The sequence below is a fragment of the Bos javanicus genome, chromosome 18, assembly GCF_032452875.1.
Source record: "Bos javanicus breed banteng chromosome 18, ARS-OSU_banteng_1.0, whole genome shotgun sequence".
NCBI classification, from domain to species: Eukaryota; Metazoa; Chordata; class Mammalia; order Artiodactyla; family Bovidae; genus Bos; species Bos javanicus.
Window position 1 is genome coordinate 14708842 of NC_083885.1, and position 13480 is coordinate 14722321.

A 13480-nucleotide genomic window follows, 5' to 3' on the forward strand; every position below is an offset into this window, starting at 1 on the left:
AGGGATGGGGAGAGGTGTGGATTTGGTGCTAAACTGGGCCTCTACTGGGCCCTGGCTTTCCAGGGGGGCAGCCTGCAGGGACCTGGGGCCCATGCCTAGGCCAGCAGAGAGCCTCCTGACCTGAGCAGGTTTCCACATGCAGGGGGCCCCGTGGGGCTCTGGTCATCCTGGGAGGGCCCACCCAGTTTGGACCCCAAACCTCTCCCACTGGGGATTTGAACCCGTGGAAACCCGGACATCTCGAAGGGGGATGGGGACGGAGGGGGATGGGGACGAAGGGCGGGCTAAGGCCACCGCTCAGCGCCCACTCCTCCCCACCAGGCTCCAGGGCCCCCTCTCGGCCCGGCCCCGCCTAAGCCCCGCCCCTCCACTGCCCCCTCCTCTGTCCCACCCTCTCTGACACCCCCTCCTGCAGTTCCCGTGCCGTGGCTGCTGCGGGAGCCACGTGTGCCCGCGCCGGGCTGGCGTGCCGGGAGAGAAGCGCGGCCACGCCTGGCCAGGCCATCATTTCCCCGCGCGGCCGCGGCGCCGACTGGCGGACAACCGCCCCTCGGTGGGCCCAGGCGGGTCCCGGAGCGCGGGAGCTGGGAGCATGAGCGCGGGCTCAGAGCGCCGGGCGGCGGCGGCCCCCGGGGTGGTGCCGGCGCCCTGCGCCTCGAAGGTGGAACTGCGGCTGAGCTGCCGGCACCTGCTGGACCGCGACCCGCTCACCAAGTCCGACCCGAGCGTGGTGCTGCTGCTGCAATCGCAGGGCCAGTGGGTGCAGGTAGGGGCGCGGGTAGGCGGGGGGTGGGGGCCTGGAGCCGCGGACGCGGAAGCCGAGAGGCTAGTGGGGTGCAGAGCAGGGTCACGGTGGGGTTACCTGGTCTAAAGATGGGTGCCCTGGAGCTGTGGGGTTGAAGTGTAGGGGCTGGGTTGGAGGCGAAACCACGAGAGGGGCTCCAGGTAGAGGGAGGGAGCCCTGGAGTGGAGGGTGCGACCCCGGGTCCGGGAGGGGGCTCCGGGGCCAAGTGAAACACCCAGACTTGAGGGAGCCGCAGGGGCTCTCCTGTGGGGCACAGAGGGGAGTAGGGGACACGGGGCTTTGACCGAGGTCACGGGTCCACCCCCGGCCCGTGGGGCAGCCGGGAGCACCAGTCCTCCGCCGGGTCCGCATTCGTAGGGCGGAGACAGCGCACCGCGGGTCCCACAGGAGGGTAGCCGGGCGCTCCGGGAGCCAGGACTCCATCTCCGAGACCGGGACGCCCCGCCCTAAGGGCTCCCAGCCTGGCGCCTGGCTCTCTAGTTCGGGAAGAGTCGAAGCGGTCCCGAGCGGCCGCGGGGTGGCCTGGCGAGCGCGGCGCGTGCGGCCGGGGTCGGGGCAGCAGCGGACGGTTCGCAAGCCTCGCGGACCTGGCTCTGGGCGCGTCCCGTCTCTCGGCTACGCGGGCTTCCCGCTAGTCCCGGGAGCGGCCGGGGCGCCTGCGCGGGGGCGGGCGCTTCACCCCAGACCTGCGCTGCCAGAGGGCGGGCCGCGGGACTGCTCAGACCTCTCTGCGCCCCACGAAGCGCTTTTTCCGCCACCATCTCACGTGAGACGCGTGGCCTCACCTCGGAAGGGCAAGAAATCGGGGGCGAACATGTGAAGTCGGGCATTGAGCCCCCGGAGAGCTGGGGGGCCGGAACTCGGACCCGAGTGCGCCCCAGCCTCCAGTGCTCCCCCTGCGACGGGTCTGTCCGCGCACGCGCGTCCCTGGCCTCGGTGGCCGCATACAGCCGGGGCGGAGGTAGGGAGGTTAGGGGCACGTCGGGGGTACAGCCACTGAGGGTTGCGCAGTCCTAGAGATGCGCAGCTCCAGCTCCCTGGACTGCACTGCTCCCTGGCTGTGACCTTGTGCTGTTTTTTGTCATCTCTGGACCACCAGCCTCCTGGCCTGAGAAACCCTCCGGTCATCGACTTCGGGGGCAAAGGATCTGCTGGAGGGGTCCAAGCCCCCATTAGCCTTCATTGCTTGGCCTCAGCGCTCCCTGGGGCATATGTCCCTTGAGGAAGCACATAAACACCCTCATCTGGGGTGTGGGAGTTTGTGGGGCTCTGGAACAGGGCACAGAAACCTACCTCCGCAGCCCAGTTTGCACTTTGATGGGTTGGGGCCCAAGTTGGAGGAAAGAGCTGAACCAAGGGGTTATCTCTGCAATCTGCACCCCCCCACCTTCCCCCCCCCCCCCCCACCCCGCAACTCTGGAGTCTCCATGCCTGCCCAGCTGGGTGCTGGCAAATGATCTCTGCTTTAAGGTTTGCCCAGCCAGGTTCCAATCCAGCTCTGTCCCTGACTTGGGGTGCCCTTGGACACCCCTTCCCTTCTCTGAGCCTGCTTCCCCATCTGTGGTGTGGGGATGGAGGAGGCCATGTGGGCATGAGACGAGAAGCTGTAGCCTGTGGGGACCAGAGAACTGTGCCTTTATCTCAGGGAGGGAGGTGCCCGGGGTTCTGGGGAATGACCCCCCCCCCCCCCAGGGGGCAACCGGAAGCCTTGAAGCAACAGATGGGTCTTCCCACAGCACAACTGGGATGCAAGTCCTCCAGGACCACCTAAGGGCCGGTGGGTGGGACAGGGAACCCTGCAGGCTACAGCAGAGGCAAAGGGTCTCCCGGCAGTGCCCCGGTAGAATCTTGTCCCCCTCCTCCAAGGGTCTGCTCACCCAGGGCCGCTTGCAGGTGGACAGAACCGAGGTGGTCCGGAGCAGCCTGCACCCAGTCTTCTCCAAGGTCTTCACGCTTGACTACTACTTCGAGGAGGTGCAGAAGCTGCGCTTTGAGGTCTACGACACCCATGGGCCCAGCAGCCTGAGCTGCCAGGAGGATGACTTCCTGGGGGGCATGGAATGCACTTTAGGGCAGGTGGGTGCCCCATCCCCATGCCCTCAGAGGAGGAGGGCAGCATGGGCAACTCAGCGGGTGCAGTGGTGGTCTGGGAACTGCAAGATTATGCACCAACTGTGTACCAGGTGTTCTGTCTGACTCCTAGTTCCTTCTCCTTAAAAAAAAGTCTTTTAGTTAATTTAAAAAATGTAATTTGGAACTGGGTAATATAGTCATATGGATCTAAATTCAGAAAATGTAACAGGCATGCTCTGGGTGTCTCCCTCCTGCCCTGCCCCCAGGTTTGTTACATCCTTCTGGAGAGAGGTAGTCTTATCAGAGCAAAGGGACATATAGTTTTTTCTCTATATATACACTTTTAAAAACGCAAATGACATACACTGCTCTGCAGCTTGCTTCTTCACTTCCACAACATAAGGGAGCCCTTCCCTTGCCTGTCTCCATGGCAGTGACTGGTCTGAGGGACCCTGCATCCTCCAGTAAAGTCATTCCCATTAGCTCTATGATTGTCAGTGAAACAACAGGTCTTGCCTCGAGCCAAACTGCTCAGCGCAGGCTCTGGGCAGAACACTCCATGTGTCACACATTCGATTCTCGTGAGTACTCTGAGGGCTTTTTAATGAGGTATAATTTACATACAGTAATATGTGTAAACCTCTAAGGTTGGGCTTGATGGGCTTTAGACAGTTGTATACACCTGACCACCACCAGATCACACAGCACATCTTTGTCATCCAGCAGGCCCCCCTGTTCCTCTCAACCCCCTCCCCCAATAGTTTTGCCTGTTGTAGAACATCGTGTCCGTGAATCACACAGTATGTTCCCATTTGTGTCCGACTTCTTTTCCCCGACATGAAGGCATGTGACTCATCTCCATTGCTGCCTGGGGCAGAAACGGCTGGGTCGAGCCTCTGTCAGATAAGAGGACTGAGATTTCAGCAGGGTCCACCCAATGCTGGCCACCCACTTTCCTCACATGCAGGGACACACATGCACGGACATCAGTGTGCAAACATGCATGCACCTACGGGTGCAGGTCCATGGACACGTGTATGGACACGTATGTCTGGATATACACGTAAACTCTGCATTATGGGAAGGCCGCCCAGTGCCACCAGGTCTGCAGGGCCGGCCAAAGGTTTGGACCCTGGCTTCAAATCCCAGTGGTGGTCCTTCAGTAAGTCCCGGACCTCTGCCTGAATCTCCACTTCCTTACCTAGGTGGTAGGTTGGGGAGCCAGGCCACCGAGGGTGACTGGGGTCACTGGGAAGGAGACGGGGAGGCCCTGGGCGGGGCTAGAGTCCCCAGGGAGCAGGTGCGGACCCTCCCTGACCCTCTGACTTCCAGATCGTGGCCCAGAAGAAGGTGACCCGGGCACTGTTGCTGAAGTTCGGCAGGAACGCGGGCAAGTCCACCATCACGGTGAGGCCCCGCCTTCCACAGGCCCCTCCCCTGCAGGCCCCGCCCTTTCGTCGCTGAGACTGTGGGGGACTAGGCCCAGGCTGCCGAGGTGTCTAGGCACCTCCCATAGACTACGCTGCAGGGCGGAGAAGGGTTGGAGTGGGCCGGCTGAACCCCGAGGCCCGCGAGGGGTCAGGCCCCTCCTGCCCACTCCATCCAGGTGATAGCCGAGGACATCTCCGGGAACAACGGCTACGTGGAGCTCTCCTTCAGGGCCAGGAAGCTGGACGACAAGGTGAGGGGTGCTCCCCTGGAGCCCAGCTCTCCCTGCTGTCAGGGGGTGTCCACGAGGAGAAGACAGGTGGCCGCGGAGTGGGACGCACTCAGAGCCAGGGCAGCTGTGCTGCTGTCGGGGTCCTGTTGTGTCACTGCCCTCAGTTCATCCTCATAGCTTCCTGTGACAACGCTCAGGGGCTCAGGGAAGTCCCTGGGCAGACAGTGGAGAAACTGGTGGGAGCCAGTCTCTGGGCTGGAAGTGCTGGGGAGCTAGGGAACTGGAGCAGGATGCTCTCAGGGAGGGCTGGGCCCTCACACCCGGGGAGTGGCAGAGCCTGGCCCCCAACCCACCTTGCCAAGCTCATCTTTTGCTCCTCTGCCAGGACCTCTTCAGCAAGTCAGACCCATTCCTGGAGCTATACCGGATCAATGATGATCAGAGCGAGCAACTGGTGTACAGGACAGAGGTGAGGGGGTCCCCGCCCAGCACCCGAGGGTAGCGTGAAAGCACAGAGAGGGCAGCCCCTGACCGTTCCTGCACCTCCCTGCCCGCCGTAGCTGTAGGGGCCTTGATCCCCAACACCGCCCGCCATCCCCCTTTGAACAGGGAGCAGCCAGGCGCGAGTGGACCTTGTGACCTAGAGTCAAGGATCTGCATTTGTTGTGACTACCTGCCCATGAAACAAGATCCCAGTGACAGCAGTGGGAAAGCGTTTCCTTTTGAGATAAATTGAGTTTAAAAAAGGCTATGTAAGGAAAGGAGTCCAGGTGGTCCCAGAATGTGGAGGAAGCTACAAAGGGGCTTCTGGATGGAACGAGGTTCGGAGATGCAGCTCTGGGCTCCCAGGGTCCTGCCTGGAGCCTGAGGCCGGGCCCCCTGAGCCGCCTGCCCCTCCCGGCCCACAGGTGGTGAAGAACGACCTGAGCCCCACCTGGCAGCCTTTCAAGGTGTCTCTGAGCAGCCTGTGCAGCTGTGAGGAGTCGCGGCCTCTGAAAGTGGGTGGGGCTTTGCGCCTGGAGGATGGGGATGTGGCTGGGAAGGGGCGGGGCGGGCGGTTGGGTGGGGCCAGCCCCACCAGACCACACCCTCTTGGAGTTGAGATATGCGGGGTGGTGTGGGGGGTGGGGTGGTGTGGGGGGTGGGGTGGGGCGGGGGTGGGGGTTAGGTACTGGAGAGGAGTGGTTGCGGAGGGGGCGGCCTACGTGCAGGGCCATGGAGACGCCAGGCCTGGGACCCCAGAGGGGCAGGCGGGCTGAGGAGTCCTGGGCTCCCCAGGGCCTCGTTTGGGATTATGACTCCCGCGGAAAGCACGACTTCATTGGAGAATTCTCCACCACCTTCGAGGAGATGCAGAAAGCCTTCGGGGAGGACCAGGTGAGCCGGCCTGTCCCCAGAATGCTCTGGGGCGCTGGCCCTGGGCTGAGTTCCCCAAAAGTGCTTGTGATGGCTTTAGAGAGGCTAAAGATGATGACAGACCATGACAGCCACGCCCACCAGGTGGTCAGAGTAGGGATCACCGGCCTGTGTGGGACAGACACCCGCCAATGGGCAGGGCTTCAAGGCCTCCCCGGCCCCTTTAGGGTGGGGTGTTGGGGGCTGGCACTCTGGGGTGGGGGTCTCTGCCTGTCCCTGTCCCCCAGGCCCAGTGGGACTGTGTGAACTCCAAGTATAAGCAGAAGAAGCGCAATTACAAGAATTCTGGGGTGGTCATCCTGGCAGACCTGAAGGTGAGCCTCAGCCCAGGCTGCAGACCCTCCCCTGCCCACCCAGGGTGCGGGGTTGGGGGGTAGTCCTGCTTCCACCTGAGCTCTGCGGAGAGCAAGCTCAGCAGTGGCAGGCCATTCCCTGGAATCTCCCCCATTGTCAGATGGACTCAAGGGCTCTTGTGCCCCCAATGCATGGAGGTGGGTTAGGAAATGGAGGGGAGGGGGAAACAAGAGAATAGATGATCGGGGGAGATGGGCATGCAGACAGCCTGAGGGCCAGAGAGGCAGGGACTGAGGCTGCCAGGCTCCTGCCTGCCCCAGCTGCCCTGGGGGACGGCAGGTCCCAGCAGCCCCAGAGGCCCTGCCCTGAAGCCCCGGCCTGAGTCTCCCTGGGGTGGGGTCGCTGGAAGCTCTACAGGGTGTACTCGTTCCTGGACTACGTCATGGGCGGCTGCCAGATCCACTTCACGGTGAGTCCGCACCCTCCACACCGCCTGCAGGCTGCATCCCAGAGGATGGGGGGGTCAGCGCCTGGCCCCACTCAGAGCCTGTTTGATACCCGGGGTGGATTGTGCAGAAAAGGCCCTTCTGCAGGGCTTGCAGACCCCTTCCTTGTGACCCCTCTGAGCTTCTTCAAGTGACAGCCAGAAAGGCTTGAGGGTAGTGACTTGGCGGGGGGAGACACGGGACCCCATCTCGGGGATTAGTCCTCCCAGGCCCTGCCCAGCCCCTCCCTCCATCCTCGACTGCAGGAGGAGGTGCTGAGGGTCCACTCTGACTGCTCCAGCTCCTTGGGGTCCCTGGCTGGTGTTGCCGCAGAGGCGCTGGCTGCACCTGGGGACCCAGGAGCTTTGGGGTTGGCCTGTCCCTTCTCCTGTGACTCAGCTAGCACAGCGTCAGACCCTTGGGCTTACAGCCCCTGGGTTTTCTCACATCCCTGGGCAAGCGGCTTCCCCAGGCCTCGGTGTCCTTAGCTGTCAGATGGGGTGCAGCTGCCACCCAGGCCAGGAAGGAGGGCTCCAGGCTCACAACGCCATGGCCTCTGCAGGTGGCCATTGACTTCACGGCCTCCAATGGGGATCCCAGGAACAGCTGCTCCCTGCACTACATCAACCCCTTCCAGCCCAACGAGTACCTGCAGGCCCTGGTGGCCGTGGGAGAGATCTGCCAGGACTACGACAGGTGCGCTGGCCTCCCATGCCTCCTGGGCTCTGCAGGGGTCATGGGTCAGCACCTCAGGGCCTGAGAAGGGAGATGGGGCAGCCCCCCACAGGGGTCCGAGTCCTTCTCACAGACACAGAGCAGTAAACTGAGGCCATGGAGGGGTAGGGCTCTCGAGGCCTAACGAGTGATGGGGCCAAGGTCCCTGCATCCAGTCAGCACCACCCCTGCCTGCCTGCGAGCCTGGTGGCCTCCTCACGGCTCTGGGCCTTAGTTTCCCCCATGTGGTTCGGGGCACCTGGTCTCCTGGCTCTGCTGGTGTCTCCCCGAAGCCCCCGTTCCCTCAGTGAGGTCAGGAGCCCTGGGTGATGAGGCGGCCTCTCTTCCAGCGACAAGAGGCTCTCTGCTTTGGGGTTTGGAGCCCGGATCCCTCCCAAGTACGAGGTAGGAGAAAGCCCGGGTCCCAGGACCCCAGGGGAAGCAGTGCCATGTGACGGGCAGTGGGGCAGGGGGTGGGGACCTGCCTTTGACCTCCCAGCAGTAGTGTTCTCGGTCAGCCCTGTGGCCCTGTGAGAAGGAGGACATTCGCCTGGAGTTTTCCGCTTAGAAAGGGTGTTTGGCTGGCTTGAGCAGAAAGTTTGGGGGTCGGGGAATTATTGGCTAATACATCTCAGAAGCTCCGGGTCCCCCTGGATCCAGGGCTGGCCTTCTGCCCTCTGTCCCCAGTGACCCCCTTCCACACAGGATGTGTCACATGGTGGCCCCGGGGGCTCCAAACCTACCTCTCTCAGTAGTTGGGGTGGGGGGGGCGGTGCTAGGAGGTGGACCCGCTGACCAGTCCCTTCTGCCCAGGTGTCCCATGACTTTGCCATCAATTTCAACCCCGAGGACGATGAGTGCGAAGGTAGGAGCGTGAATGGCCCAGGGTGGGGGTGCGCTGGGGCCGTGCTCACACCCCTCCCCCCACAGGGATCCAGGGTGTGGTAGAGGCCTACCAGAACTGCCTGCCCAGGGTCCAGCTCTACGGCCCCACCAACGTGGCGCCCATCATCTCCAAGGTGGCCCGCACAGCCGCGGCCGAGGAGCGCACCCGTGAGGCCTCTGTAGGTGCCTAGTGCCAGGGCCGGTGTGTGAGGAAGGGCGGCCCGCAGCTGGGGAAGAGGGAAGGGTCAGGTGGGGCGGGGCCGGGAGGTGGGGCGGGGCCGGGAGGTGGGGCGGGGGTGGCCGAGGGAGGGAAGAGGGGTCGGAAGCAGGAGTCCCGGGTATCTGGACCTAGTGAGGCCGGGCGTGGAGATGCCTCGAGGGCCCCAGAGCCAGTGTGCTGAGCACTGCTCTCTGCCCAGGAGATTCTCGCCCTGGAGGCTGATCTGCTGTCTGTGGTTCTGTTACACATGTATTGTTATTTTGTTTGCATTGTCTTTCGTTTTTTTTTTTTTTTTGACTGCACTGTGTTAGCTTGTGGGAATTTAGTTCCTCGACCAGGGATTGAACCCAGGCCCGGGGAAGTGAAAGTGCACAGTCCTGATTCACTGGACTGCCAGGGAAATCCCTCTTCTTAATTCGCACAAGTGGTGAGATGCTAAAGGCCGCCTCCTGCATTAGGGTTCTGTAGACCTGCCTGAGGCACGACGACTCTGTTGCCTTCCTTTAACCCTTTATTCTGGGGAAAAAAAAAGAATAGTCAACTTTATGGAAGAATAACCCAAACCCAACACCTTTGGCCCATCCTTTCCCTGGACTCACTGGTCAGCGACTTCTTGCCCTGTTACCTCCTCCTACTTCTCTTCCTCCCCTGCCCCCATCTACACATTGGTCCTGTCTTCCCTCTGAATCTCTTGAGAGCAGGCTGCTGGCTTCCTGAACCTCACTCTCCCCTCCAAGTTCTTGGTGTTGATCTGCTCACAAGATCCTGTACAGTACGGCTTTGCAGTCTCACATCGAAGACGACCCCTCCTCTTGTCTCACCCCAGCCTCCATCTGTCCCCATGTGTCCATGTTCCTCAACGTCCCAGGACCCATCGTTCCCGTGTTCTGGTCTCCTGATCTGTTTTTTCCCCTTTGTTTTAATGTACCCTGCAGCATGTTAGTTCCCTGACCAGGGATTGAACCTGCGCGCCCTGCAGTGGGAGTCCACTGCACCACCGGGGAAGTCCCTGTGGTGGGACTAGGCTGTTGCTCTCAGCCTTGCTCCATCCTTGGGACTTGCCATTGCCCAGTCCCTGGTGGTCCCTGGTCCCGTGCCCTGAGTGGGGGTGGCTCTCCCAGGCACACAGCCCCCAAAGGCAGGGTCACAGTGTCGCCTCCCACCCCTTCTTTCCTCAGATCCAGGCGTTCTCTTCTACAGTCACTGCACAAGTATCAATCTCAGGTGGTTTAATTTAGATCTGATACTTTAGTCATATAATATGCTCCAATTTCATTAATTGCCAAAAGAATAATAATTTTATTACAATATTATTTCTGGTGTAGAATCCAGCCTGGAGTTAAGGATTACATTCAGCTTTTATGTTCTTGTATTGTTTTGAAGCAAGTTTTAGACATAATTTCATTTGTAAATATCAGTATAAACCTCTGAAAGAGGTACTGCTGCTGCTGCTGCTAAGTCGCCTCAGTTGTGTCCGACTCTGTGTGACCCCATAGACGGCAGCCCACCAGGCTCCCCCATCCCTGGGATTCTCCAGGCAAGAACACTGGAGTGGGTTGCCACATCCTTCACAGTAGGGTCCCATTATCACACCTAAAGACAACATCAGTTCCCGAGTATTAAGTGTCCAGCCATCTCGTCCACACCATGGTGGATTTTCCAGGAGGCACAGGGTTAAGATAAGGGGCTGGGCCTGACAGTGGGTGTGGCCATCCTGCTGGGGACCCCTGCCTTCTCCTACCGGGTCCCCTTGCCATCCCCTCGTTAAAGAGATCGGCATGTGCATATAGTAGTGCCCTGGCTGGAGTCTGCTGACCATGCCCTTGTGGTGGCCTTCATGTCCTGTCTGATTCCTCTGGGAGGGGTTGAACTCTGGGGGCCTCAGTTCTGCCTCTGTTCTTGCTGGGGCTCAGGCCCTTCTTAGCTGCTTGAGGTGGATGTGGGCGGAGGCTGGGCGGCATCTGGGACCCCCTTCCCTGAGCCTCCTCTTGAACTTTGCCCTCACCCGTCTTCCTGTCCCGAGGAGAAGCCCTGTCCCTTCTGGCTGACGCCTCCCAGGGCCCCGACTGCAGTGGTCCCCGGGTTCAGGTGACGCTTCTGTCGCAGGCGGTGATGGTGTGGTGTTTGCATTGCTGGCAGACGCAGGGCTCTGAGGTCTCAGTGGGGTGCCGCCCCTACTCTGGGGGTGGGAGGAGGGTGTGTGGGGCTCAGGGCGGGGCCAGGCACTGTGGGAATCCACCAGCCCTGGACAGGAAACTGCCCATCCCCCTGGTCTGGGGGCTCAGAGGGGGTCCCTGGGAGAGGGTGCCCACTCGGCCAGAGCTGGGCAGGCTAGGGGATAGTCTGGCCGGCCTTCCAGTGTTGCAGCTCTTCTGTGTTTTCTCGTGCCCAGATTTTTAGTAATGATTGCTGAGTGGTTTTGTTTTTTTCACACTGGAAATGGACCTTTATTTGAAACAAGCCCCAGTCTGTCATGCGCAGACACACTGGGCACCTGGCCAGGCTGGGCCAGAGTGTGTTGTTTGAAATCTCAGCGTCTCTTCAGGGTGTGGGAGCCCCTCCCCGCCCAGGGCTGATGATCACTTCTCCTCTGGCCTCAGACCTGGGTCAACCCCAGGTCCCCTAGCCTCGCTGTCCCCACCTGTAAGGTGTGGCCATATCCACCTCCGGGTTAGAGGAAGCACGTGGTCACAGCTCACTGTGATTCCATGTGTGTGTGTGCACCTGTGTACATGTGGTATGCTTCTGCGAATACATTTTTTAGAAAAGCTTGGCAACCGTGGTCACCCCCAGGCGGTCTGCTTGGTGGACTTGGGGTTCGACTGGGGGAGGTGCAGCGGCCCTGCAGGGTCCCCACGGCCCCTCCTCCGCTGTGCCCCCAGCAATACTACATTCTGCTGATTCTGACGGATGGCGTGGTGACCGACATGGCGGACACACGCGAGGCCATTGTGCGCGCCTCCCACCTGCCCATGTCCATCATCATTGTCGGGGTGGGCAACGCCGACTTCACTGACATGCAGGTGCTAGACGGCGACGACGGTGTCCTGCGCTCCCCACGCGGCGAGCCCGCCCTCCGCGACATCGTGCAGTTTGTTCCGTTTCGGGAGCTCAAGAGCGTGAGTGCCTGGCGGGTCCCTTGGCAGCATTGCGGGGGCGACAGGCTCTGAGCCCCCACCCCATCCTGAGCAGTTTCAGCCCCTAGAAACCTTTGCACTATGAGAAGCGTCACATGGACGCCCCAGAGGGCAGGGTGCCCCTCAGGCAGCCACCTCCCTGGCTTTCAAGCCTCTTTGTGACACAGTAGGAACTCTGTGTCACTTGGACACACACTTGCAGCTTCACAGGAGGACCTGGGCCATGGAGGGGCCTCAGCCGCTCTGCCCCGTGCTCAGAGCAGGGTCACACCCACCCAGATGGCTGTCTGTGCCCCCACAGTGACAGCAGGGGCGGACTGCCCAGCCACTGCGGTCTCAACCTTAACACAGGCTCACCTGCCTGCCCACTTGGTGAATTCCTGGTTGTGGTCCCTGGAGCTGGGGGCTCTAGGGAAGGGGGCTGGATGTGAGTAGGTGGAGAAGGGGGGCTGGGGGACTGGCTGGAGGCACCTTCTCCCCACACCCAGGCGTCCCCCGCGGCATTGGCCAAGAGTGTGCTGGCCGAGGTGCCCAGGCAGCTGGTGGAATACTACAGCCACAAGGAGCTGCCTCCAAGAGACCTCGGTGCCCACGCCTGAGAAGCCAGCTTGGGCTCTGCTCTCTGAGGACCCATGGGGCGGCCAGGACTGTGTCCACCGTCTGCCTCCAGCATCCTCCACCCGATTCCCCAGGGGCCTCCCATCCTGCAGCCCAGGCCCACCCTCGGCTCCTGTGACCCTGCTGCCTGGTGGGCTGAAGGGTGCAGAGGTCCCATGGGCATGCCTAACCCAGCCCCAGCCTAGTGGGTGGGGAGGGGCCTGGGGGACAGCTCCTTTGCTTCTGATCTTCACTGGGGAGAGTCAGAAGGCCGTGCCCTGTCTCTGAGAAAACCCCGGCCCCCCAGACCCCTGTCCCTGCAGCCAGATTCCTCCTGGTCCCAGCTGCATCCTCCCTTGTCTCTCTGTCTGTGGGGTCTTCGGGGGCGGAGGAGGGGACTTAGGCAGAATAAAGTGTCTTGTCCTTGCAGCGGCTTTGTCCCTTCACTGCCCCCCCCAGCAGAGGACCGCACCCCACTGGAGGGGTGGGGCACAGTGTTTCTGTGCCCTGGAGCCCCGCATTAGAGTAGGGAGCTTCTCAGCAGGTTCCTCAGGTCCTTCCTGGACTGAACCAAGGACCCTGCTGGGAATGAAAGGGCGCAGGGGGAAGTGCTCCACCCTGGGAAGGGCCAGTCGGTGCGATGGCCACCCGAAGCCAAGAGCCTCCGCTGTTCCCTGCCTGAAGTCTGTACCAGCTGGGCTCAGGTGGAGAGAGCTCCAAGCCCTGGGCTTTATGAGGGCCTTCTGGGTGCTGCGTGCTTTATGCTCCTGTCAGGGGAGGGGGCAGCACTTGCAGTACCTCCCAGCTCTGTGGGCATGGGTTTCAGATTGAGATTTCCCCCTAAATTATCTTGTCTGGGAAAAACAGACTGTTCCGACCCTGAATGAGGCCCACCCACCCCTGCCTCTATCCATCCGTCCATCCATCCATTTTGGGGGCCTATTTTTAGCTCCTGATTCATCTCTTGTTCAGCGGGGATAATGGGCATCGCCATGGTAACCTGGCTACCGCTGAATTCTGGAAGGGCTGATTTTGGTCTCTTTGGGGGTGAGAGGACACCAGAGATGCAGCCCCCCCCCCATTCACATCTGGGAGGCAGCAGGAATGCAGGCTGGGGACACTGTGGCCCTGAGGAGGGAGGGCCAGTGTCAGCAGAACCCAGCCACTGAGTCTTGTATGACTGGGCTGCCCTTT

The 13480-nt window shown here is 61.3% G+C and overlaps 1 protein-coding gene across 2 annotated transcripts; it reads left to right on the forward strand.

The window, feature by feature from the left end:
• The first annotated feature begins 305 nt into the window (after nt 1-305).
• Nucleotides 306-12715, forward strand: CPNE7 (copine 7). 2 transcript variants are annotated; one of them, XM_061387037.1, is made up of 15 exons: nt 308-766; nt 2699-2881; nt 4211-4285; nt 4485-4559; nt 4924-5007; nt 5447-5536; nt 5817-5915; nt 6182-6268; nt 6658-6717; nt 7296-7429; nt 7798-7852; nt 8261-8312; nt 8378-8511; nt 11435-11671; nt 12178-12715. In XM_061387037.1, exons 1-15 carry the CDS (start codon nt 593-595, stop codon nt 12286-12288), a joined length of 1650 nt encoding a protein of 549 aa, XP_061243021.1. In that variant the 5' UTR covers nt 308-592; the 3' UTR covers nt 12289-12715. The 2 variants fall into 2 exon arrangements, with proteins under 2 accessions (XP_061243022.1, XP_061243021.1); XM_061387038.1 differs by lacking the exon at nt 6182-6268 and having other exon boundaries at nt 306-766.
• Nucleotides 12716-13480: the final 765 nt, after the last annotated feature.

Bases quoted from the DNA above. Each gene is read 5' to 3' on its own strand.
- CPNE7 (XM_061387037.1), top strand. From the start codon at position 593: ATGAGCGCGGGCTCAGAGCGCCGGGCGGCGGCGGCCCCCGGGGTGGTG. The intron at 2,882-4,210 runs GTGGGTGCCCCA...TCTGACTTCCAG, and splicing joins TGGAATGCACTTTAGGGCAG to ATCGTGGCCCAGAAGAAGGT. The intron at 4,286-4,484 runs GTGAGGCCCCGC...CACTCCATCCAG, and splicing joins CGGGCAAGTCCACCATCACG to GTGATAGCCGAGGACATCTC.